Genomic DNA, 26413 nt, shown 5'->3' with positions numbered 1-26413 from the left:
AATCATGCTTTTACTTTGTCCACTTTGTTTCTGGAACAGTAATTACATAGAAGGAGACTTATTCAGGGGGAGTTGAACTAGCTATGTGACTGACTGAATCAAAACCTAAGACATATCAGGACAAAATCAAACTGATACTGTTTATTTATTTATTGTGAGAGATATTAGGACAAAATTGAGCTGATACTGTTTATTCCTTCCTGATTAGGCTTCTCTTTTGATTTATCACCTCTGGCCAAGGCAAAAAGTTCCTATACAGTTACTACTAAGGAGTACTTGTTTTACATAAGCGTCTGTGGCAGTTTGCCTGATAACCTGTGTCATACAAAATCTGCAGCGTGCCAAGTAACGCAAGGGTGAGTAACTACTTCTGTTGTCTGTAAGGAAGATCTGTTGTTGCATGATGTGCTGTCTGTGTGCAACAATGAACAATTTGCATGTAAAGTAATTACTGGGCTACCTGTAATAGATTCAGGTAATTAGCATGTAATTTGCAGTAATTACACTGCCAGCTATTTCAAGCCAAATGCACATATATGTAATCTTGCTTACAGCTAACTTGTGAGATGGAATGTGCCCATTGCTCTCCCTTTTGTTATCCATAGGGACTGTAAACTCTAGATTAACTGCTGCAGCTGTATTATGGCAACCTATAATCCAGAGACTGAGAGTCTCTATTCCAAGAGCTGGCCTAAAGAATGTGAGCTTGCCTGCCTTGGGTGAAGCCCAGAGCTTGGATGTTGTACCATATGGCCTCAGGTTGTGCCAGTGGAGGTTTAGATTAGATAGTAGGAAAAGTGTCTTCCTGGAAATGGTTGTCAATCATTGAAGCAGGCTACCCAAGGAGGCGGTGGAATTGCCATCCCTGGAGGTGTTCAAAGATTGTGTGAATATGGACTTGAGCACATGGTTCAGTGGTAAAGATTTGGTGGTGGTGCTAAGTTAATGGTTGGACTTGATCTGGGAGGTCTTTTCCAACCTTAAGAAAAATGTTCTTCAGAGGAAGATGATCAAGCTAGGTCTGATAGTCAGTGCTAAGTCAGTGAAGAAACACTCCTGAACCAAAGATACCTAGCAGAGAGCTGTTGTACAGTGCTAGGTTGTTGTTGTCCGTATGTAATTGGATGAGGCCAGTTTGACGCCAAGATGAGGGTGTCTGCAGTTTGACTTCTGCTTTGGAGAATGAGAACTTGATGGTATTGTCACCCTTTTAGAGAAGGGAGTATTAAAGTTTTCTAGATATCTAAGCAATAGATATCTAGATTCCTTTCCTTTTCAAAGGAGGACATCTGTTCATATTTTAAGTTTCCTTTTGGCAGCATTCTTGTTATCCCAGCTCACTGAAGTCTAATCAACCTTATTTGTTACGCCTTATTATGGTGACTTGTATAAACTTACGTGGTTTCTATTTTTAAGACTTCTCTTAGAGACAATCAATTTTGCATTCTGTTCACTCTCAAAACTCACTTTTTCTTTTCTAGTAGTGATAATTCTTGGAGTCTTGGACTGCCCAGTTCCAAACTTTCATATTATGATGGCCTGATTCAGTTGACCTACAAAAATGGTGCGGCATACAACAATGAGAATAAAACACAGCGCTCTACCCTTATAACTTTCCTGTGTGATCGTGATGCTGGAATAGGTCAGCCTGAGTATCAGGTAAGAAGTTCTATATGAAGAAAGGCAGGATCTCCATCCTAAAATACTGACAATAGCTACTAGGTCAGTACAAGCAGAGTGTTGTGTAGAAATAACCAGTATCTACAAAGCAGGCTAAAATAAATAGTTATTTGTCTTGGTATATTTGATTCTTGTTGCAGCCATAAGGCTTTCCATGACCAGTGAACAACAGTAAGCTGTTTACCTGGATCCAGATTCTTACCTCACTCTCCTCTAGTCCCTGGGCCATGTAATTATTAGTGCTTTTGATCATCTTGTATTTCTAGCTGGATAAAAAATGAACTGGCTGAGAAGTAACAGATGGTAGCACTGTGTACACAGCAGACAGCGGTTTAACAGAACCAGAGCAGGTTTTTTTGGCAAGAGCATTTTTGGTGACACAGGGAATGACAAGATCTATAACAGAACAGACCAACACAAATCAATTTGAGAAGATATATGCCAAAACCAAGGGGAGATACCAAGCAGTAGCTGTGAGTCACAAAGTTGTCAGTGTGGAAAGCCTCTCTTACCTATTCTTCTCATTTGTAGAAAGAAGATAACTATACCTACAACTTCAAGTGGTACACTGAACATGCTTGTCCAGAAATTCCACTGGAATGTGTTGTGACAGATCGCAACACCATGGACCAATATGACTTGTCAAGGTAGGAGAGTGACACGTGCAGTGTAACTTAGCTATTCTAGTTTGGTGTTCTGGCTGATAGTTCTGGTTGAAGTTGGTTTCCTGTGTAGACAGCACCAGAAGCCTCACCTGTTGTGATGGTCTTGACTGCAAGTTTGTTGAAATCCCTCTAGTAAGCTGGCTTGCCTCCTAGAGTGTAAACTGACTTTTTGTGATGGTTTTGCGTTTAAAAACATATTACCTTGTCAGCTGTGCTTTGTCCCAGGAGTGTTCTTTCTAATTGTAGCACTTAAAAATGAAGGGGAGAAGTTAGTTGGGAATGCCTTAGGGCTTGCTCTATTTCTTGAGATTGAGAAAGGTAGAGAGAGTCTATGAAGCATGTGTGTTCTTAGAGCAGAACTTTCTCTTTCTGCTCAGATTAGCAAAATCTGAGAAGAGAGGTGAAAACTGGTATGCCATGGATAATTCAAGACCAAGTGAGCGCAAGAAGTACTACATAAATGTCTGTCGGCCCCTGATTGCTGTCCCAGGATGTGACCGGCGAGCGTCTATCTGTCAGATGGAATATGAGCATGTTTCTGTGAGTAACCTTTCCATCCCAACTCAGAGCTGGTTTGTCACATGAGGGAGACTGAAACAGACATGAGTGAGATTAAAACAGCCATGGGAATTCTGACTCCTTGTGCAAAGGGATGTTTTGTGTTCTATAATGGTTGCATAACCATAGCAAAATGGTAGAGCTCCTGTCCACGTCTTCAAAGAACAAAGCTTTAATTTTTACAAGTGTGCCAGTGTCACGTTTGACATTAATGATTTATTGCCCTGTGTTTCAGAGGTAGACCAACTGCATCTCTTCTGTGTGAATTGCTGGAGTCTCAGAGAATGCTAGGAATACACATTTCTTTAGGAACAGGTTGTCCTCCTGGATATTTTGTCATGCTTCTAGCTTGTTTTAGATTGAACTGTGGAAGAATTTTGTTTAAAGATACTTTTTTGCACCCCTACCCTCCCTGAGCTTGCTTTGGATTTGAAGAGTAGATTAGGCAGATGTTGCAAAGCATATAAAAACAAAAAAGGCTGATGGTTGTTATGGCTTCTACTTCTGTATTACCCTGAAGTATAGCAATTTATCATGGAAGTGAGAAGTGATAGCAGCTGACAGGTTGGATTGACCCATTGCCCGCTGCCTGACTTCATTGCTGCTCAGAGCTGTAGGGAAAGCTGAACTAGAGGCTCACCAAGCCATCCTAATTCCTTCTATCAAACAGAAGGAGCACCATCCCCCCTTACTGCTAAAGGGGATGTGTTAGTGACTGAAGCCAGTCATTGCCACTGGGGCACTTGAGAGATAATTATTACTCATTCCCTGTGCTTGCATGTTCCCAGTCCTTGTTGTGCAAAGCTGCTTACTTTACTTGTAGAGACACTTTAGGGCTTCATTACTTCACTGCTTGAGATAGTGGAGGAAAAGGTGAGCACATTGGATCAATCTAAGGAGTTGTTAAAAAATTTTAAAAGGGTGGAAGTCTGTGGACAGCTGTTTTGGAGGTGTATTCTTCAGTTTGTTGCTGTAATTGACTTAAAGTAGTTTCTTAAAACTAGGAAACACCAGTTATATTGAAGTGACAATGACTTCAGACTTTGGTACTAGCACCTCCTGTCTTTCTAGTGCTCAGTTTCTATCAGTGATTTTTAGCCCTAGCTAGGCATGGCAAATCCCTAAAGTCAATGCTGAGAACACCTGGAGGCTTCCATATATTGTTTTAAAGAGCACTACAATAAATTTGAACTATTGCAGAAGATACAGGCCTCCCTAAATTGCTAAGCTATGTAGCCTGGGAGATGCAGGTGGGTGTTCTAAGGTACTACTATAAAGGTGCTATAAAGCACCTTATTGTACTAAAAATCAACAAAAATGAAGCCGTACTTGGTTGTGGAGGTTGTCTGTTAAATATGTGAAACCTGAATACAGAATGGGAGAGAAATGTAGAGGTATCTCTTACACCTTTGTTATCCTCAAAGCTCTCAATCTGTGTACGAGAGTACTGTAATAGGTATCTTCTTTTTGGTTGTATCTAGTTTTTTAAAAGTTGTTGACATGCTCTTCTTTATTTCTAGGCTTCTTATTCTGAAGTCACTTCTATTAGTAATCTTGGTGTTGCCAGCAAAGAACTAGTAATTGAAAGACCCGGACATGTTTCTCTAACCTATGGAAATGGCTCTGTGTGCATCAATGCTGATGGAAAGACAACTACTTATACCACCACCATCCACTTTGTCTGCTCCAGGGGCACTCTTGTAAGGACAAATGATAGTCCAGTTGTTATTTCATCTTAGTAGGTTTCTTGTCCTATGACATGAAGCCACATGAAGATGTGTAGTGTATAGCAGATTTGTGGCAAGGGAGACTTCTTGAGGGTTTAAAATTGAGATGTAAAACCAAAACTGATTTATATGCTAGAGAAGCATGAGTATTTTATCATAAACAAGAATTAGATAAAAACTAACAGCCTTGATGAACAATAATATTTCGGACTAGTCTAATTAGCATGAAAAATACTCAAGTACTTAAAACTGCAAACATGGTGGACACTCTTAAGTGGAAAAATATTGTAATGTGTATCCTCAACCTTAGGGTCTGCATTCTCCGTAGATTGTTGATTCTAGAATTCTTAAATCTATAGAGCTTTTGGGGCTACAACTCCACATACTGAAGTTTAGATTGAGGGGATCATTAGATTTAAGTTTGTGTAGACTTGTTCTTCCTGGTTTTGTGAATCTGCAGGTCTTACTCTCCCCTTTGCCCATATGATCTTTAGCCCAAGAGGTGTGGTGAGAAATCTGTGACATGGAGCAGTTACAAACTGCTTTGCTTTTGTCTGAAAACACTGACATGAAGTGTACATAATTAATATTTCTGCTACCTTGTTACATCACCTAACAGGTTTCTGTTGCTTTACTTTTGCCTTTTTTTTTTTTTAATAATGGGCTATGTATTATACCCTAAAACTCCTCAAAGCTTAGACTGAGACAAGATCCAAAATCTAATCATACATGTCTAGATTAAATATTGACTTAAATCTGAGTATTTGCATGTCAGATTCAGTTCTCGGCTAATGCTTGGTCACATGGGACAAATGTTTAACGGGACCAAATTTTCAGTGATGACCTTCAAAAAAAATTGGAGAGAGGGAAGTGGGGTGGGAACTGTGTGCCTTTGTAGTGAAGTCTTTTAGAAGAACCTGGCAGTTTCTTGTAAGGGGCAATCTCAAACATGACAAAGTCTTAGCTATTACACTTACTCTGATCTTCCTCTGCAATCTGTTTCCAGAGTAGCAGCCCACGGTTTATAGCTATTCTGGATTGTGTGGCCACTTTCTTGTGGGAAACTGAGGCTGCTTGCCCAATCAAGGAAACAAAAGATGATTCTCAGGTGAGAAAGCAGAATGTAAATCGTATTTGTAGTCTCAATGTACATTTTTTTTCCTAGCGCTCTTGATTGCTCTGTTTAAATGGCTCTTGAAGAAAACTAGCTAAAGTGAAGTCTCAAGTTGGTGATTATGTAGTCTTGTGATATCTTACGGCTTTATTTTTGAAGTGTTTATGAAACATCTAACTTATGACCAAAATATTCACATGCTTTTTCTTGAGAACAGTTTACATCCTCTTGAATGCTTCATTTAATGTTTCATTCCCTTGCTATGTTGCTAGTAAAACTGAGTTTATATGTACGGATATGTATTGTCATTTTATTCTGCAGATCATCAGATGAGACTTCTTTTTTCACACTAAACCCTGAGATTAGCTCAGTTGCTTGGAGCATGGTGCTAATAACACCAAGGTTGAGGGTTTGATCCCTGTTTGATCCCCATACGAACCATACATTAAACAGTTGGACTCAATGATCCTTGTGGGTCTCTTCTAATGCAAAATATTCTTGTGGGATCTACTCAGTTGCTTCTGCTTTACAGGTCTCAACATAAACACATTAGTGTGAAGATAGCCCTCAGTTAAAATTTCCTTGCTCTTAGATAATATGATAGATGCCATCTGTTAAATTCCACTTTTATATATTGGTGTGGCTGATGTCAGTGGACAAAAAGAATTGAACAAATGTACAAAAGAATTGAATGAAGCTACTGCCAGAGCTGTGTTCTGGTTGCAGGGTAGGAATATGTCTAAATCACTGCTTTGGTTCTTGAAACAAGTTAGAGGTAAAATATAAACAGAAGAAATACAAAAGGAGAAAATAATTTTGTTTTTTTTTTCAGTCCTGCTCTGTGCGAGATCCAAACACTGGCTTTTTGTTCAACCTGCAGCCTTTAGCTTCTGAGGAAGGGTATACTGTTACTGGCAATGGGAAAACATTCTCGGTAAGGATTTTGACTGTACATTATGTTGTTTATGAACACTGTTGCATTTTTTTTCTTGCATAGTGACCTAGTCCAGCTTTCACTCAGTTCTCTTAGGAAGTATGAGTTGGCAGGAAAGCACTGTGGTTGAGGGAAGGAGTGAAAGGTAACTTCATTCATCTTAGATGGTCTTGAAAGCATTAAACTTCTGGTTCTTGGAGAACATAAAGTAGCCACACTTTTGAGGCTGCTTTTTTGAGGTGATTTTCCCCTAATGGACTGTGTTGTGTACTACCAATTTATCTGCTGATTCTGAAAAAATTGACGGAAAGCCTAGAAAGGGATTTAGTCTGTCCATATTGGTGATTTTAATGTAATCTGCATGTGTCACTAATCCTAGGCTGTCACAGATAATACCATACTGGTAACTTTTGGTCAAGAATAAACTTGTTGAACCACATCCTTTACTTCTAGTAGAGAGAATTTGTGGACCCTGTAATCTGAAGATTGAGGATACTCTTACTGTAGTATAGTTCAATTATAGTCTGTCATTTCTACACTGCAACTGCAAGACAACTGTGTTGTTTGAAATAGTTCTCTACAAAGGTTTTACTAATGTAGAAATGGCTATGTGGGCCTTGTTTTTCTGATGCAGTTAATACTATGTACATCTATGTATTTTCAAAAACTTCTAGCTAAGCATTTGTGGACAGTTGCCGTATTGTGGTAAAATCAATGGCAAAACAGCTGCTGGGTGTGAAAGAGAAAATCTGACACCTCTGAGGCCGCTGGAATTGGACAAAACCCTTTATCTATCCAGTGAAGGGTTTCTAACTCTTACCTACAGAGGTCCTCTTCGTGTGGAATCAGGTGAGTTCAGGAAATACACAGTGTATTGTAAAAACTTAGTGTGAGTGGTCTTCATTCCTTCTTTTGTTCATGTACTGAAGTCTATTTGGCTTGGTATTAATTACTTGAACAAGCTGGCTCATATGGAAATTTTAGGAAGAAATGAAGTTACGCAGAATGGTAGTGGCTCAGTAATGGCTCAGTAATACTTATGCATTTCAAAACTCTGGGAAAGTAACTCAATACACTATAGGGTTTTCTCCTTAGCAGATGAAAATTACTGGTCCTTGCTTGGAAAAATTGATAGTCAAATTGGGAAAACAGAATTTACTCAGGTTCTTTTTCTTAGTGAAGTAATAGCTTTTAGCTTTAGTTTCATGGATAATGCTCTCTAAAGTAGTTTCATATCTTAAAGGTCAGCTTTCAGTAAGCTTACACTCTCCTGTATAGAATTTTTTGAATTAGTGCTCTAATACTTCAAGTGCTCCTACTTCATGAATTTAAGTCTCTTTGGAAGGTAATGTGTATCTAGTTTTTTGATATTAGATGCTCTCCAATTATATTGAAACTGAGCTTTGTTGAAAGGAATATGACATCTTAACAACAAAAGACCTTGGAAAAACTGGGTTTTGGATTCAGGAACCTCAAATGCTTCAGCATGCTTAATTGCTGGGGTGCTATCTCTTATTTTCTCAGTTGTGACATTTTTGTACATAATATGTAACAGTGTTTAAGCTCTTATGTATTTTACTTTGAGAGGTTCTACAATTTTTATTACACTACTAAGCATTTTGCTGACAAATATTACTCCCTGACATAATTCTGTCACTTCTTGAGGACTAAATAGAATTTAACATATAGTGCTTTGATAAGCTCAATATTAGTTGTTCTGCAGTCATTACACTGAACTTCTTACAAACAGAACCCCCAACCCCAAAACTTTGTGTGATGCAATTTAAAAGCTGCTGTTACCACTGGTGATATTTTAAAAGGTTTCTGTTTCTTCATATATGTCAAAGAAAATAGGGAGCAGAGATCAATGAAGGTAATTATGTTCTTGAAATGTGTCAAACTGTTTTGGTCTCTTATTAGTAGAGGCAATGGTGGCTGCTGGGCAGTTTTTCATGGCTCTCTGATGAAGGCTTGCATATTTACAGCTAAAAGCCTATAAGCAGTAAGGGAGTGTTTTATTTGAAGTAGTTATTAATAAGAAACTCTTAGAAAATTTTGAAGTCAAGTATTAGCTCAAACTTAAATTCAAATGTTTTAAGCAGAACCAGCAGTAGATAAATGTTTGTTTTATAGGAACATCAGACATGTTCAGAGTGACTTTCATTTGTAATGATTCATATCCTGGAGAGCTTAAATTTGTGCGTGAGGAGATAAACACCGTGCTGGATGTCCATGATACTTTTTTTGAGTTTCACACAGCTCTGGCTTGTGTTCCTGCTCCTGTAGATTGTCAAGTTACAGGTAAGTACCTGGAATTTAGGTGAGCTCTGTCCCATGTTGGAAGGATTAACTGGACAGCAAACTTCTACTCAGTGGAGGGTTTTAAGAATACCTATTGTGAAGACATTTGTAAGACTTAGTCTTTGTAGGAGTTGTCAGGTGGGAGAAGAGTTAAGTTGTTTGAAGGAGGCTTAACTTAAAAAAACAGGGGAAGAAGCTAATTTAGAATATTGTGGTATACACAAGAAAGCTGATAATTACTTTGAAAAAATGTAATCATTACTGTGACTGATGCTGCTTCAGCCCAACTCTGAAGGAAATGAGTTAATTTAGTATTGACATCTGTAAAAATGCACCTGTGAATTGTGGAGAAGTTACATTTGGGAAATAACTGTCAAGGGAACTATGTTCTGCATTTGGCATGGTGAGGTTTTTGTGGCAACAGTATGTTCTCTTAATATATATCTAATGTGGTTCTGAAAATTATTTTGAGTTGTGTATTCATCAGTGAAATCAGTATCATTCAAATCCAATTCTGCTGCAAGTATTGAGTTCTCTAAGCTTACTGCATTTCTTCCAGATGCTGCTGGCAATGAGTATGACCTAAGTGACTTGAGCAAAGAGGGTGAGCCATGGGTTGCTATAGACACTTCAAAGGAAGCAAAAAAGCGAACATTTTTCCTGAATGTCTGCAAGCCCTTGCCCTATGTGACTGGATGTCCTGGTAAGCCAAGTGGCAAGTGCTTAACTTGTGTTTTGTGAGGCACAACCTTATAGTCAGGATGATGTCCCTGGGTATTTTGGTAAGATTTATTGACTCCTGTCCATTTAATCACAGAAATAGCATAGACCTGTGTGACATATATCAGAAGTATTAATAAACAGACTTTTGCAGACCGAGAGCAGTCTCTTAATGCTTATCAGGACTCTTGCATTGAGATGTATATTAATGCATTTGAGAAAATTGCATTGAGGGCAGTATTTACCAGGATCTGTGAGTTTATTGTTATTTTTTAAAGAAGATAGGACATAAAGTGTCATAGTTTAACCCCAGCCAGCGATCAGCCCCATTCAGTTACTTGCTCACTTCTCCACCAGCAGGATCGGGGTGAAAATCAGAAAGGTGAAGGTGAGAACTTATGCTTTGCCCATTAAATTGTCTTTACCTGAAACCATATGCTGGGCATACAAGCAAAGCAAAACAAGGCATTAATTCTCTGCTTCCCATGGGCAGGCAGGTGTTCAGCCATCTCCACGAGGGCGGGGCTGCATCACGTGTAACAGTGACTTGGGAATACAAACACCATCATTCCAAATGTCCCTCCTTTCTCCTTCTTCTCCCTACTTAATATACTGAAAATGATGTTATATGGTCCGGAATATCCCTATGGTCAGTTTGGGTCACCTGCCCCTGCTATGTCTCCTCCCAGCATCTTGTGCACCCCCAACTTCCCTTGCCATGTGAACTGTCACAGGAGAAGCAGAAAAGGCCTTGGCTCTGTGTAAGCCCTGCTCAGCAATAACAAAAAAACTCTAAATTATCAACCCTGTGTTCAGCACAAATCCAAAACACAGCCCCATACTCACCACTGTGAAGAAAATTAACTCTACCCAGCTGAAACTAGTACAGAAAGTCAAATGTTGTTGAAGCCTCCTAACTGTATGAAACCAGAATGAAAAGCTTATGTTATGTCTTACTCCATTTCTAGCCAGTTTAATGTTCTTAACTGTACAGTAGTCTTTTACTAGTCTGTGGAATCAGATCAATTAGTGCAGTTAAAAAGATTTGAGTATGCTGGAGTAACTTGTTTATTCCTCAAAGGTTTAAAGTACACAGTGTTTCTGTGTGGATGAATATGCATGTGTTGTGTTCTGCTTCAGGAGTTTGAGACAGTTTACTTCAAAGCTCTCTTAAAGCTACCCTGTTATGTTATTTTACAATTTAACTGAAGTTGTCAAAGAACTAAAACCCAGTTCTCTTCCTGTAGGTGGTGCCATAGGATCTTGTGTGAAATACACTGATAAAAGCAAAAACCTTGGAGTCATTCAGATAAACCCCCAGGCTGCTACTGATGGGTCGCTAAGCATTATCTACTTGAATGGTGACACATGCAAAGATAATCAGCGTTATTCTACACGTATAATCTTCCAGTGTGATCAAACAACGGTAATTTTCTGTTCTACTTGCTATTAATGAGGGTTTTAGTGCTTGTACCAAAACAGGCCATGTTTACTCCTCTTAAAAGGGAGAGGCTGGTTCTACAAAGTGAAATCTTACATAGTTTTTCCTTGTCTTTTTTCTTGAAAAAGCTGTCTGTTTTACACAACCTGTAGAACACAATTGTGAGATATCGTGGAATCCTGCTAGCCACCAAAAGCAGCTCTTTGCTGAACATGAATATTGAAATTTGATAGTGGAGACTTTAAACTGTGCAACAGCAGTAAAAAAAAAAGCCATGTGTGTATGTTCTGAGACTTACAGTGTAATTACTAGTAAGCCTCCTTCATTTGGCTCTTTTCTGTAGGGATCACCAGTGTTGGAGCAAGAGAATGACTGTGAGTTTGTCTTTGTTTGGAGGACTTTGGCAGCATGTCCTGTTCATAAAGCAGAAGGTAAGTAGTTATTTGAAATTTAAAATAGCAGTCAAACTGTGCAAGTAATAAATACTTGAATGAAACTATGTTGGCTTCTTGCCCTGTGAATCTTTATGTAAAAGCGTTCACTTGTGGAGGAATGTCTATTCTGAGCTTTAAGCTAACTACAAATCCTATCTAATGCTAAAAGTACAAGTTGGGATGACAGGCAAATTTGCCAGTGTATCTGGCAAGGCTAATAGATCTTAAGTTGTATTTTAAATTGTTAACTTCTCTTTAAAGGAAAAGATTGCCAGGTGAAAGATCCAAGGTCTGGTCATGTTTTTAACCTGAAGCCACTTTCTGAAAAAGACATCAGAGTGAGTACAGATGAGTATGACTACTACTTCAGAGTTTGTGGAGAAATAACAGAACCTTGCAGTGTAGAGGGTCACAGTGTTGCAGCGTGTCAAATAAAGAAGATGGACCCTACTTTCAAAAAAGTAGCAGGTACTGTACTTACCTAAACAAATTTATCAAACTGGAAGATTAACCAGGGTGTAATAGAAGAAGGGTTCTTGCTAATCTAGTACATCTAATTAGATAAAACACCTCACTGCTTTTGCTCAATGTGCAGATAAAATGTCATACCTTTGGTTACCTCGACGCTTAATTATGAATGAGATCAGCCTTACGGTGCTGGAGTAGTAGTCCCTCAATAACTGGGTTGCAAGTTTTAGAGGAAGGTTGAGGTCTGTCTCTGTATTCTTTAATTGTGCATTTTATTGGTGTTTATGTGACTCTATTGTCAGAGGTGTTACTGCAGTTGTGTGTACTGTAGCTGTTGACTTTTCTCAACTCTTTGCTTCTAGGCTTGCGTACAGACAAACTGACTTTCAAAAATGGTCTAATAATGATTAATTACACCAGTGGAGAAAAATGTCATAAAATATATGAACGATCAACTGCTATATTATTCTATTGTGACAAGACTACATCTGAGGTTAGTTTCAAAACATGTTTCCTGTACATACTGTCTTCCAGAGTTGCCCTCTTTTTTAAAGCATGGAAGGTTAGGGTGAAGGCCATGTACATGCCTAATTATTTACAGATTAGACACATGATTCAAAGGTCCTGTGAGGGGACAAAAAAAATGAAGAATGTTTTGAATTTCCTGTTTATGGATGGTACCTTTATTGTTGCTCAGGAAGATCAGTGCATCTTGTTCCTTTAAGGGACATCTGTCATTACCAAAGCTCTTAGAGAAGTTGAGAAGGGACATTCTTCCATAAATAACAACTGTTTCTTTGTAAGAGATAAAGTGTAGAAGGTTGAATATGCAGGAAAACAGGCATTACATAGACAGACTAAAATAAGCTGGTTACTTTCTTTTAGTATCTGATTTGTGCTTCCCTTGCTGTTCTTAATCAATGGTGTCTAGAATTACTTTTGCTCCTCTTATTTCATTGGGGAGGCAGCAATTCCTAATGGCTGCCCTTTTATCAAAAGTGTGCATGTGGATAAACTCAGGTTTGGGAGAAGCCATGCTTAGCTGGTCAGAGGCATAGTGTGGCTCTGTGATAATGTGTGTTCTTGGATCTTCCTGAAGCATGACTGAGACATTTCATTGTTTCAATGGGTCTCAATGAGAAAGCAAATTAATTTTGTATTGTGTTCTTTCAGCCTGTATTTTTGAAGGAAACTCCAGACTGCACCTACATGTTTGAATGGCATACTAAGTATGCTTGCCCACCTGTTAAATCTACTGAGTGCTCCTACAAGTAAGTTGTTTCTACAAAATTAAAATGGAGTTGTATGTTAAGAGAGATAAATACAGCCTTCTTGCAATGCAGTGCTGCACTACCCCTTTAACTATTGTGTTTTGACCAGCTAATGTAGCATTCAATGCCAACGCATGATATTTTAAATAACGTTTGCAATTTGTGCTTCTGAAAGGTAATTTCATTGGGAAAAAAAACAGCTTTGAGATTCTTCTGGGAAATAATAAAAGGGAACTGGTGGATATATATTTATTGATGGTTGAATGCTGAGTATGCTAGGTTGTTGCAAGTGTCTAGTTATTTAACAACAGCTAATTTAAATAAGGCTGCAGCTGTCTGTTTCAAACTTCCACCAAGCAGTGATTCAGGAAAAATGTCATTTTTATCTGTCACAACCAAGTATTAGCTCATTGAGATTGGATGTGGGGTCAAGTGTGGCTAATATTTGGCCCAGAATTTGTACATCTGGCCTCATTATAGGTCTCTACCTTAAGGTAAGACGGTGTACTGTAACTGTGTGTATGCTTGCCATGCACTGAAAGCCAGCATGCTTGAATGAAAAGTTTTGAATCACTGTTGCATTGGCCGAGGGCTGTGTGCATGTGGGCAGTTTCTGTGGGGAGAGCTGGTGCAGTGATATTATCCCTCTGTTGAATTTGAGGTTTCTGGGGGAGCAATGCATCTGATGCAGACTTCTTTTCCAGTGTAATACTCTGCTTAGATTTCAGGTTAAAATTACTTAGTAACTTAAGAATTGTGACTTTAAAGTGCTTAATTGTTTTACATGCTTTTAATCTTTTGTACAGGGATGATGAAGGAAATTTCTATGACTTTTCATCCCTGACGCGACACAGAGAGAACTGGGAGGCCATTGCTATATCTGCTACTACCCAGAAATACTATATTAATATCTGCAGGCCCTTAGTGCCATATAGTGCTACACGTAAGTGCAAAATACAAATATATTCTTCCCATAGCTAGGGAAGGCAAGTGGTAGGACAGTACTGCTGGTGGCAGTTCTGAGTGAAACAAATCACAGAGCAAAGAATGCAGAGGCAGTGGTGTGATTTTAGCACCAGAGCCCAATTTCCATCTGCTTAGTGGGTGAGATTCACTAGCAGCTCTTCTCTTGATAACTTTGGCACTCTAGTTCTTCAGTCCTTATCCAAAGTCTACTATAGCTCTTAAAGATTAAAATAATCGGTTCAGAATTTCCCTATGGCATCTTCTGACTGACTTGATGTTTTGTGCAGTGCAAGGCCAGACTTGTAGCTTTCCACTCTATAGTAGTCTACTTCCCCTGTGGTAGTTGCCACTACTTTTTGCATGGTCTTAAGTGAAGTGAGACAGTCGCTGCCAGTTGTGATTTTTGGGGAAAATGCACCCCAATGAGTATGGTTTGGACAATGGCTTGGAGATAGATCGGCCGTGACATAGCTGAAAGTAATGGACTTTTATTCCAGGCAAGTACACCTTACTAACATTTGGAGTAATAATGCAGTTTTTGTTTATCTGTATAGGTTCCTGCCCTTCTGATGCTGCTGCCTCCCTCATTGAGGGTACAAAATGTACCAGTCTTGGGGAAGTGGCTGATGGTCCTCGTTGGGAAAATGTCACATTTATCCTGAAATACGTTAATGGAGATCAGTGTCCAGATAAAATTCGGAAGAGAACAACAATCTTGCGCCTCAAGTGTGATGAAAACAGAATTGTAAGTGCGTTCCTTATGCTGCTATTTTATGTGTTCATGCAAGCAGAAGGACTTGTAAGTACTTGAATTTTAGATGCTGAGAAATTTTTAAGGGATCATTTTGTACACTCTGTGTACAATAACAAATGATTACAGATGACAAATTTTGTCATCTGTAATAGCTTCAGATCATCTGCTTACGTCTTGAAGATTAATGTAGTGCAGGTTGGGAAGTGTTTTGAGTAGTAAATAATGCTATTGGCTGTGTAGCTCTTAACTCTTGCACACCTGTATGCCTTGCCATTAAGTACTCTTTCATTTGAGATTTTAATTGTCTTTTGGATTTTCTATTGCCCTAGGCTACCTTTAGCTCTCCTTTCATTAATTTTATTTCTCCTGATAATGGTTCTGTATTGTTGTGTATTTGAAATAATCACAGTTAAATACTCTGTCCTTGGATTAATTCACTGGACCATGATGATCTGTCAGGTTTTAGAACTGGTGTTTGAACTGAGCTCAGCTACAGGCTGCAGGGATAAACCTGTTGGCATGGAATCTTACAATATCACTCTATAGAGATGTTGCTCTCTCCACTGTTTTTTGTTTAGGAATCAAAGCCAGAACTTATAACTGCCATTGAAGATTGTGAATATACCTTCCTATGGTTCACTGCTGCTGCATGTCCTCTTAAAAGCAATGTCCAAAACGACTGTCGGGTAACCAATCCTGCAACGGGTAAGGAGGAGGCCTCAGGATTTTGTATATGGAAGAGCCTGCTGGAAGCAGCACTGCTGTGTTCGTGTTCTTGAGGGACTTTGTTAGTAAAGGGCAGTATGACACATCCCCTCTGGATAGTGACTAACAAGCTTACTGATGGAAGAAATCTCTTGTACTGCAATGTCACTTGGAACATAAATAGCTGATAGTTCAAAACTAGTTTTTCCTCTGTTAATGTGAATAAGTAACTGTTTGCCTTTCTAAGCTAGCAGGCAAATGGGGCCTGGTTAACCTTCCTACTAAATTAAATTACTGAAAGCTTATAATACAAAGAAATATCTTGATTTTTGAATTAGAAAAAGAGATTAAATCGTTCCCTGATCTCTCTATAGGCCACCTCTTCGATTTGACATCATTAAAGCGAGAGTCTGGCTATACCATCAGTGATTCACACAACAGAATAATTGAGTTGAATGTTTGTGCTGAAGTTAAAAGTTCATGTGCTAATGGAGCTGGTAAGCAACTTATCCTCTCTGGTACTGTAATCATTGACTATAGGGTAACCAAAAGAAATGCTTATGCTCAAGTTTACTGTAAAATATGATGCTTTACTGCAAATGCAGAAGGAGTGAAGGGAGCAGCTGGTGGCTGTCCTGACTAGGAAAAGAACCTAAAACTGCTTAAGGAAATGAGGCCATGTATTTTTACCCAACACCATTCACATGATCTCACTTCAAGTCCCAGTCCCTTTAGTTCCTAGTGAATGGACATGAGGTCAGGAATGTAGTTTGCTTCTACTGCATGTCTTTAATGCTGTGAAAATGGAGACAGTACAATCTTCCAGCTGGAGTGAACTTCATAGTGATGCATTGCTGCAATGCATCTGTACTGGGCTTTGTGTATGAACTTCAAACACCTTTGCCAATCCTCTTTCTAGCTTTCTGTTCTGGATGCTTCTGAAACATCAGTAGAAGTTAACTTTCTGCTTAATTAATTGGTTTTATAGCTGCCTAATTACAGGTTGAATTACTAGCTCTTCTGTCAAATTGAATATGAAATAATACCTAAGCATCTTAGATGCTAAAATAGGACTATTTCTTGTCATTAAAATTATTTTTCTGGAGGTGGAAGAAAATATTGGATTGATTTGGTTTTTAAGAGACATCTTAATAAAATTATATATAATCTGTCTGATATTTTGTGTAATTGCTTGGTTTTCAGAGAATTAATAACCAAACACTGCTCTATGTCTCCTTAAGCATGTATAGGTGCAGTACATTCAGCTGGTTGATGAAGTAATAAAGGCAATATTTGGTCTTTGTATCAGTGCGGTTCAGCTCAGTTTAATGGCAACTCAGCATGGTGTGACAAAGCCATTCTTTCTTAGGAAAATTGAAGTGATGCTAAAATCTTAAGGTTCCTGATGTTTATGTTGTATGGTGCAATTTTTGTGGGCAGATGCATCAGACTTGATCTGTTTTCTTAATTTTTCTTTTTTCCACTTCAGCTGTCTGTATCACAGGTGGCCAAAAACCAGTTAATGCTGGAAAACAGAGTAAAACTTTAAGTTATGAAGATCAAGTGTTAAAGCTTGTCTATGAAGATGGAGATCCTTGCCCTGCAGACCTTGCACTGAAGCATAAAAGCTATTTTAGCTTTGTATGCAAGTCTGATGCTGGATATGAGAGCCAGCCTGTTTTTGTGTCATTTGACGAGCAGACGTGCACTAGTTACTTCTCTTGGCATACTTCCTTGGCTTGTGAAGAAGAGGTAAGAATTACTTTTGCAGAAAACACTCATGGGACTTAAAATTTCTGACAGGGGTTAGATGTTATAGCAGTATATTTTAAATTCCTTGAGGGAAAGATTTCTTCTGATCTCATTTTTCACAATGACCTAAGCTATTTCAGTGTGATGATATCTAGGTTGCAGCAATGATTATTTGTCCTGAAACTTAATGGTTATTTTGTTAGTTGCTGCTTTTCCAGTATCTAAAAAAAAATAGATTTCTCAAATTCCTCATAGACTCTCAGTAGGTTTATGCATGTTAAGAGTGTGTGAAAGTGGTTCTGAGGAGAGGTAGTACTCAGGCCATCAGCTTGCAGTACACTAACTTTACATTGTTGTAGTGTTGTTATAACCAGGTTTGTTTGTTGGAGGTCCTGGGGATGAGGAGAGGCAGGCATGGGGCCTGAAGTCATAGTGACTATGTATGCTGGAGTATGTGTGGCAGAGCCGTGTCTGGGTGTTGTTCTGATAGGGACTCCATTCCATAAGAATGCTTAAATGATCAAGGTTTTTCATGTGCTGCTTGTAGGTGCTTAGTATCTATAGACAAAAAAAAAAAAATTATAACATATGCTGCTTTACTTACATTTGAAACTTTTAAATGTAGCCATGCTTCTGATGCCAAGAGGGATGTTTCTCAATTAATCAAAGCAAATAATAAAAGAAGAGCAATAAATGTGCCTTCTTGTAGGTGAAGTGCTCCGTAATGAATGACAGTTCCATTATTGACTTGTCTCCTCTGATCCATCGCACTGGGTATTATGAGGCATTTGTAGATGAAGATATGACAGATGTTTCTCCAGATTTCTACATCAACATTTGTGAGCCTCTCAATCCTATCAAAGATGTCAATTGCCCACCTGGAGCAGCTGTTTGCATGGTTCCTATTAATGCATCACCAATAGTAAGTATTTTGCCAAGAATCACTGAAATGTGCATTTCCTTAATAGTTCAATATAGTATCCCTGCCTAGAGACCTGATTTGAACCAGAGGCTTGACAGTGGATTAAAGAAATGGAATGCAGAATCAAAATCTCCTCTGCAAAGTTCCCTTTTATTGCTTTCCCCTATGAAGAAGTATTTTCCTATACTGAGCCCCAGTGGTCTTTTTTGGATGTCTGAAGATTAAATACAGTGACAAATCTAAAAATTGCTGCAGAGAAATTTTTTTCATGTAGTGCAAAAGCATTTGCATGCCGAAGTGCTGTGTGCCAAATACAGACACTGGGAAGCAGAATGTCTTAGCCATTCTGTGGCTTAATTGATCTTGTGATAACCTGTTGCAGTTGGAAGCAGTCTAGATGTTGGTATGCTTCAAAATGCACTTAGGGCTTTCATGTAAGAACTTCACAGCTACATAAATAGCAAGTCTGTTACAGAGGATTGACTAACTTGTCTGTGTCATTACCTGGAGAGAGCTAGGCTTTTTCTTTTGAGGACATGTTTGCAAGCCCTAGAAGACAGACGTAAAAAGCTGTGATTGTTTTCCACAAATTTCCATAGTCATCTAGGGATCTTATTCCATTCTTAATGCTATTTTTAAGTGATGTGTTAGTAATTTGGCACATTGGTGTAAAGAAGATTCTACCTCTTAAGAGGCAGAAACTCCTTGGCTTTTGTCAAGCTCAGTGAAAAACTGTTTGGAGTTGCTCAACTTACGTTTTATTAGGATTGAAATGTAATGGCTGTTCTTTGACTACAGAATGCAAGTTTTCAAAAGAACAGTAGTTGTGCTCCTGTGTAAACCAAATAGATGAATCTGAATTGATCTGAATCTCTGGGCTGATCTGGAATCTAGGTGTGTCCTGTAATTCTATTAACACATATTTTCACTTGTGTAGGATATTGGTCGCGTTACTGAACCTCCCCAGTTCAATAAGGCAGCAAATGAAGTTTACATCACTTACAACAGCACTACTCCTTGTCAGATAAACAACGGATTGAACTATACTTCTGTTATTGTATTTCACTGCAGCCAAGGAACTAGTCTGGTAAGGCATCTATTAAATTTACGTTGATATTGGGGTATAATGGAAAGTGGGTAGTAACCAGTGTTAGCTTTGCTTAAAACTGAGTCACGGATTTGTTTCTATAGTGTATGAACAGACTCTCTTGAAGAAGTATCATATTTGTTTTCTTGACTGGCCAAAATTTTACTGAGTTTATGAACTTTAAGCATGAGAGTAACAGGTTCTGATGATTTCAAGCATCAGATTCCACAGAAGTGATGTAATAACTCATTGCTGACATTATATTTAATGCTGTATTGTGCCTTGTTTAGATCCTAAAGTTTGTATTTGTAGCTCCAGCTAACACAAGAACCAGTTTAACTGTACAGGTATTACTGTGAAGTGTTCCCCCTATGCTGTAACCTTCTCTATAATCACACACGACTTTAAAAATTTGCATTTAGTTACTTATGTTTTTATTTTGTGTCTACACCAGAACACTAAATTGAGTTTGTGTGGTGATGTGAAACTAACACTTGTTGAATTTTTTTAATGCTTCAATGAACTGTAGAAAAGCACTTAGATATGTTCGTCAAACTAGAGTGTGCTGAAGATCATGAAACCATTTTCCATCAGCATAGGGCATGAGTTGAAACTTGAGGCAGCTCTGAATATTACGCATACTAATACTTTAGAACATGATAAGGTAAACAGTATTCTCTCTAAACCTTAACTCAGTGAAATTTCTTAATGCTGTCCACCATCAAGAAGCACATCTCTCACTCTTCTGCTGCTTGCAACTGAGCTGACCATCAAAATCTCAACCCTACTTAACAAGGCTTGGGTATCTTGATTGTTTTCTGGAGATAAGTAGAATGCACTTCCCTTGAAAGCTCTTTTTTTTTTTGGTACTGGTTACAATAATGTGTTTGTCCTGCAATCAGTGAACTCTAGGCATGGTAGTAACTGAGATTTACTATTGGGGAAGGGAGAAAATGCAGAAACAGCAACAAACTCTCCAAAAATTAAATATTGTCTTCCTGTGTTCTTTGGTAACAGGGTAAGCCAAAGATGATAAGGAAAGTTGATTGCACATTTGTGTTTGAGTGGGAAACTCCACTTGTGTGTCCTGATAAAGTGAAAACTTTGGGCTGCTCTGTGATTGATGAACAACTACACTATACATTTAACCTGACCAGCCTTTCTGGAAGATCATTTGAGGTAATGCCTTCTTGTGGTGTGACATTTATTTTTTATTTTTTTTTTAAATCTCCTGTTGCTGTCAACATTTTGAAACTGCAGGAAGGGTTTCTATTAAGCATTCTGTGTGAGAAAAGGCTGAAGTGTGCTGTGGTCAGTATCGATACTTGTTTGGCTTCTGGCAGAGGGGATAATATTAGAGAGTGTAACATTTTAATGTTTTTGGAGTGAAGTTAATGGACACAGTGATGGGTAAAGCAATGGGAAATCTTCACCTTTGACAGAATCTTGAATGGGAGAGCAGGTCTGCTGAATATGTTTTATCTGTGGTCCTGTGTGCTTTATCTGCAGTTTTGTCATATTAAGGAAGGCTAGACTTGAAAAATTAGTTATCTTTTCCTCCTACATTATGCAAGTGCTGCCTGAGACTTGGTTTTATGAAGCAGTTGTGATTTTTTAAGTATTGACTCTGGACTTGCTGTGATGCTTCTGATTGTCTACACAGGTATTTTCTGGATCCAACAATTACCATGTTGGTGTGTGCAGTGTAGGCTTGCCCCAGGGAAAATGCAGAGATGGGGCAGTGTGTCTGACATCTAAAAGTGGTGTGTCATCTTTTGGAAACATAAAGGAAATGAGAATGGACTATAGCCACCAGGATGAAACAGTCATCTTGCAATATACAGGAGGTGATCGGTGCCCTCCAGGTGAGATCAAAGTAGGCCCATTCTTTATGTTAAAAATTTGTCAGGATATTTTTCCCTTAAAATAGGAGGTTTTGTTGTGACAGGAGGAAGCAACATAGATTTTACATGCAGCAATAGAAACACGCAGTTTTGCTAAATCACAAGCATCATGCTAATCTGCAACATCAACATGTATCTCCCTGGAAGAGACAGTGCAACTTTTCTGTAGGGATGATAGTAGCTAATTGTATGCTACATCTGGTTTTCTAATTTGGTTTAAATTCAATGTTTCAGTATTTCTGTTGTCTGCCACTGACCTTTCTTTAGTAGTACAAGCTTTCTTTCTGAAGTACAGGCTTTCAATAAAGTTCTGAATATGGAAACGCCTCTATTCTGCTGTGTGTAGCTATGAGATTATTCCTTTCCTTCTCAGTGACTGAAAAGGGAGAGCTCTGTGTGTTCCCCTTCAAGTACCAAGGGAAGACCTATGAGGAATGTATTACAGAAGGGAAGAACAGGCCATGGTGTGCTACAACTGAAAACTACCAGGGAGATGAAAAATGGGGATTCTGTAGTAGCAGTAAGTACTTGCTATGCTTTATGTACAAGGGTGTTGGCTAACACACAGATTTATCTGCACTAAAAATCCGTACCTGCCTGCAAGCCTCCTGTAAAATACACGTCTTCTTTTTTTCCAACCTTTCCGCTTGTAGCAACTGCAAGAAAGGAATCTACCATTATCTTCACATGTGATGAAAATGCTGGTGTTGGAAGCCCATACCTTCTCAGTGAGACTCTTGGTTGTGCTGTGACATTTGAATGGAAGACTCAAGCTGTTTGTCCTCCCAAGAAAATGGAGTGCAAGTTTGTCCAAAAACACAGAACATATGACTTGAGAATGCTGTCTTCCCTGACAGGATCATGGATCTTTTTCCACAATGGGAACTCGTGAGTAATGAGCAACTCACAGGGAGGAGCTTGCTTATTAGTGCAAGTTCTAATGTGGCATAGCATTTCTGTTTGGTCCCTGCTCGGGGTCTTAAAACTGTCAGTGCCTAACACTTCATATAATTAAAAAAATACTGAGAAAGGAACCCATTTTATCTGAAGGGACTGACTAATCATATTCTTTATTCTCACCCTTTCCCTTTATTGGTGACCCTTTTTAAAGGATGAATATGTCTAAACTAAAGCGTATTTAAAAACATTGTATTTAAACTGCTATCTTAAAGTAATTTTGTTGTTTAAAGCTATATTTTTTATTGTTGAAGAAAAGTCTTAATTGCTTAGTTGATTTATTTTGATTCAAATGTATAACTTCTTTTCTGATATTTTACTGGGGCTTTTTACCCATATTCTTCGATGTATTAGCATAGCAGAAAATATGGATGTCAGGAAGTCATCAACCTCTCCAACCTTCCTCCTCCAACCAGGAAATAGACTGGCAAGGGTGACAACATCTAATTCTAAACTTATGGTAAACTGTGGGGTAGCAAAATGCTTCATTCATCATCTTGCTAGCAGTCGCTGCTCTAATGTATCTGAGCTGGTATAACTCTGAGGAGATGCTGAAGTTAGGGTAGTACTATAACTTTTATAAATGAAAAATTTCAGGATATTTCTTGACTCTCTTCCAGTTTCTAGTCTGGACCTAGGTCAAATTTAACTAGTGACCTAATCTGGTAAATGAGATTTTTTTTTGCCCCATCTTTTACTTGAACATGATAATTAGAAGTAATCTGCCAAACCTTAGTACATGTTTTAGTCTGTCAGCTAATTTGAGATTTAGTTTCTTGCAACCTGTGTAGCTTCTCATTAAGATTCTAAGGTTTGTATATCACTTCTTCAGTTTAGCCTAAGTGAATTTTAAAGAAGTTTTGTCTTCCATGTTCTGTATAGGTACTATGTGAACCTCTGTCAGAGAGTACACGAGGGACCCACAGGCTGTCCTGAAAGAGCCAGTATTTGCAGGAAAAGCTACAATGGAGATGTTCAAGTTCTTGGACTTGTTCATACACAGAAGCTGAATGTGACAGGTAGAGTTACTTTTTCTTCCTTCTTCCTGTGAAGAGCTAGAAATTAAAGGTGTAAATCTCACAGCTTGGCTGTATTAGTTTTTAAATTATGCTGAAACTTTTATTTTGAAATATTTTTATCAGTGAATCTTCTGTTTAAAAATGGAAACAGAATGTGATGTTTAAGGCATGAGAAAACATTGAAGCAAATAAACAGTGTTGTCATTAAAGCTTTAAGTGATGAGTTATCTATCTAAATATCAAGAAACCCTTTTGTTACAGTCAGAATACCCAAACACTGACACCGGTTGTCTAAGGAGGTTGTGGAGTTTCCTACCTTGGAGGTATTAAAAGGATGTCTGGGCATATTCCTGGACAGCTGGCCCCAAGTGACCCCACTTGAGCAGGGGGTTTGGACCAGATAACCTCCAGGGCTCCCTTCCAACCTCAGCTAATCTGTGTTTCTATAGTTGTGAGTGGGCAGAGGAGCAAAGGAGATTTCTGACAGCTGCTTACGAAAACCTTTTGTCACCTTTTTTTTTTTCCCTAGGTGATACATTGTATATTAGTTATTCAAGTGGGCAAGAATGTAGGAAAAATAAGAAAGTAACAACAATTATAGAACTGAAATGTGCAAAAACAGTTGGCATGCCCATGCTGCAGAGGTGAGTAATAAGTTTACGTACCAGTGATCTTCATGGCTGATTCTTTTGTACCTCTCTAGTAAACTCTTAAATCTTAGGACAGGAACTCTCTGCTCTGTTGGGCAGTCTCAAAAATAATCCGTGGTCTGTACTTGCAAGGCATAGGGTCTTCTGGAGTTTGTGCAATTGTTCATTTTCATAAACATCATATTTTGTATTTATCCTAAAATTTCTGGGAAAAAATTTAAGCATTCTGTTTCTGAAGGAGCTGACAATGGCTCAGGTGGTGTTGTTTTCAGTGTCAGTAGCCAATGTCATTGTACAACCACTCTTAACTCTGTTCAAAATGTGTATATTAAAGAACTTTTTTTGCAGGTTGAGCTAATTAAGCATGGTTTATTTTTGCCTCAGTACAGTGTATTTAACCAGAAACTCTCTAAAATCAGGTATATATGTATGATCACAAATTGTAAGAAAGCTTGAGGACTTTTTGCTTTGTGTTGATGTTATTAACACTATAGTACTTGCAGAACTGGAAATCTGAACAAAATGCTGTGAGTCAAAGAACTAGGCAGCAGAGTCTGACTAACAGTCATGGTTTAGGAATTCTATTCCAATTCAGTGCTCCCACTGAAAGTATGCACTGCTTGTTCCCCCCTTTCCCCTTCTGAGGGCTGGAGAGGGGACGTGGAGGCACAAAAGGCACAGATATTGGGTTGAGATAACAGTTTACTGGAAACAAATGAGAAGAAAAGAAACAGTACCAACAGCAATACCAATGACAGAGGGTACAAGAAGGAGCTGAATGATTCGAACAAGACGCTGATACATGACTGGGGTTCCTCTGCCATGCTGTGCTGGCCCAGGAGGGACCCCTTCTCCCTAGAAAAGATGTCCTTCCCCCTGGCCTGAGCAATGATGTGAGCTGGTATAGAATAACCTCTGGGTCCTGGCAATGGTCCTTTCTGGCTACTGCAAAAATATTACCCTGTTGTGGCCAGAACCAGGACACTAGCTTATACCTTTTGTCCTGCTTAAATAAAAGGCAGGTTTAACATGCTGCAGAAAAGCAGCCTGATATGTTTACTAGCTAAAATATATCAATAAAACCTTTTGATACACTGTGGGAATTCTGGAATTTTCAGTAGGAAGTTCAGGTGCAGCCAAGTCTTCTAAAATCATGAAACTGTAGAAAAATCCAATGTAATCCAATTTTTTTTTGAGTGCTGCTTGACTATTTTAGCTTACTCTAGTTGTGATACTTAGGCAGGACATTGTCACATGTGGGTTAGCAGTTGTCTTTTCATTTCTCAAGATGGTAAAAACTTGTTACTCTTTCCTGGAATCATCAGCTCTATCTTTTATTTGGTAGGTTTGATGAAGAAAACTGTGCTTACTACATCACATGGGACACACGTGCAGCTTGTGCTGTGAAACAGCAGGAGGTAGAGGTGGTGAATGGAACAGTCATAAATCCTGCAACTGGGAAAAACTTTTCTTTAGGGGATGTTTATTCCAAGTGAGTAAGAAAACCCCAAACAATCCCCAAAACAACAGAATGGTAGAACTAGTTGCCTTTCTGGAGAAGATTGCTAACCTGTGCCATTTATCACAGCTGCAGAGCACACCACGTGGTTCTCACAGTCAAGCCACTGAATCACATTTTTGTCTTCATACTATCTTAAACCCTTTGAATGTATTTACATGTTCACTCACACATTGAGGGCACTATAGCTGGAAAAATCTGCTTTCTGTGCTTGCAAAGGATTATATTTATGCTAAATATAATCCTTACTTCTACTTGAAGGAGGAAGCCATCGTCCTGCATCTTTTGTGGTTGCTGAATCACTCAGCATGCTCTGGAATCAACCAGTGATATCATCTACCATTGTTGCCAGTCTTGGAAATAGACCCAACCTGTGAGTTTAGACTTAAGAACAGATTTTTTTCTCTGTTTCCTCAGGTTGTACACAGCTTCTGGTGATGTACGGGCAAATGGTGATCAATATGTGTATCAAATTCAACTTTCTGGTATAACAAACTCAAGTTCCCCAGAATGCTTTGGTGCAAACATCTGCCAGGTGAAAACCAATGAACGGCGTGTTCGAAGAGTTGGTTCTGCCAGAAATGCCAAATACTACGTTGATGGTAAGTATGTACTCACCAGAGAGAATTGCTTGATCAGAAAATGGTTCTTGGTTGACAACATCTATGCTAATCCATTTCTCTAAAGCTATCCAAAGTCTATCTAACATAATTTAGGTTTTGTTTTTTTTTTTCCTATGTAAGCTCAGTTGCAAATATGGCTTTAATAGGGGTTAGGACTTGACACTTGAAGACTGAAAGACTTGAAGTTGGAAGACTTGGTAAAAACAGTGCAAGATAGAAGACTTTCATCTCCTGTTTTCACT

At 38.6% G+C, this 26413-nt stretch overlaps 1 protein-coding gene across 2 annotated transcripts in view; it reads left to right on the top strand.

The window, feature by feature from the left end:
- Positions 1-26413, top strand: part of IGF2R (insulin like growth factor 2 receptor) — a 53478-nt gene that overhangs the window by 22769 nt on the left and 4296 nt on the right. Inside the window, exons 15-44 of one of the 2 annotated variants that reach the window (XM_030267985.4) lie at positions 209-356; positions 1485-1659; positions 2212-2327; positions 2723-2885; positions 4424-4603; positions 5637-5738; positions 6577-6678; positions 7353-7527; positions 8812-8979; positions 9539-9682; positions 10947-11125; positions 11484-11571; positions 11836-12042; positions 12405-12535; positions 13216-13313; positions 14120-14256; positions 14834-15024; positions 15612-15738; positions 16113-16235; positions 17228-17490; positions 18200-18412; positions 19350-19499; positions 20517-20678; positions 21163-21364; positions 21777-21923; positions 22057-22291; positions 23243-23379; positions 23909-24023; positions 25375-25521; positions 25966-26150. In XM_030267985.4, coding sequence (XP_030123845.4) covers positions 209-356; positions 1485-1659; positions 2212-2327; positions 2723-2885; positions 4424-4603; positions 5637-5738; positions 6577-6678; positions 7353-7527; positions 8812-8979; positions 9539-9682; positions 10947-11125; positions 11484-11571; positions 11836-12042; positions 12405-12535; positions 13216-13313; positions 14120-14256; positions 14834-15024; positions 15612-15738; positions 16113-16235; positions 17228-17490; positions 18200-18412; positions 19350-19499; positions 20517-20678; positions 21163-21364; positions 21777-21923; positions 22057-22291; positions 23243-23379; positions 23909-24023; positions 25375-25521; positions 25966-26150 — 4710 coding nt within the window. Of the gene's footprint in view, positions 1-208; positions 357-1481; positions 1660-2211; positions 2328-2722; positions 2886-4423; positions 4604-5636; positions 5739-6576; positions 6679-7352; positions 7528-8811; positions 8980-9538; positions 9683-10946; positions 11126-11483; positions 11572-11835; positions 12043-12404; positions 12536-13215; positions 13314-14119; positions 14257-14833; positions 15025-15611; positions 15739-16112; positions 16236-17227; positions 17491-18199; positions 18413-19349; positions 19500-20516; positions 20679-21162; positions 21365-21776; positions 21924-22056; positions 22292-23242; positions 23380-23908; positions 24024-25374; positions 25522-25965; positions 26151-26413 lie in introns of both variants that reach the window. The other variant, XM_030267984.4, reaches the window with a different exon arrangement.

The sequence above is a fragment of the Taeniopygia guttata genome, chromosome 3 (assembly GCF_048771995.1).
Source record: "Taeniopygia guttata chromosome 3, bTaeGut7.mat, whole genome shotgun sequence".
In the NCBI taxonomy this organism is placed as follows: Eukaryota; Metazoa; Chordata; class Aves; order Passeriformes; family Estrildidae; genus Taeniopygia; species Taeniopygia guttata.
This window is presented reverse-complemented; position numbering and strand designations above follow the sequence as displayed.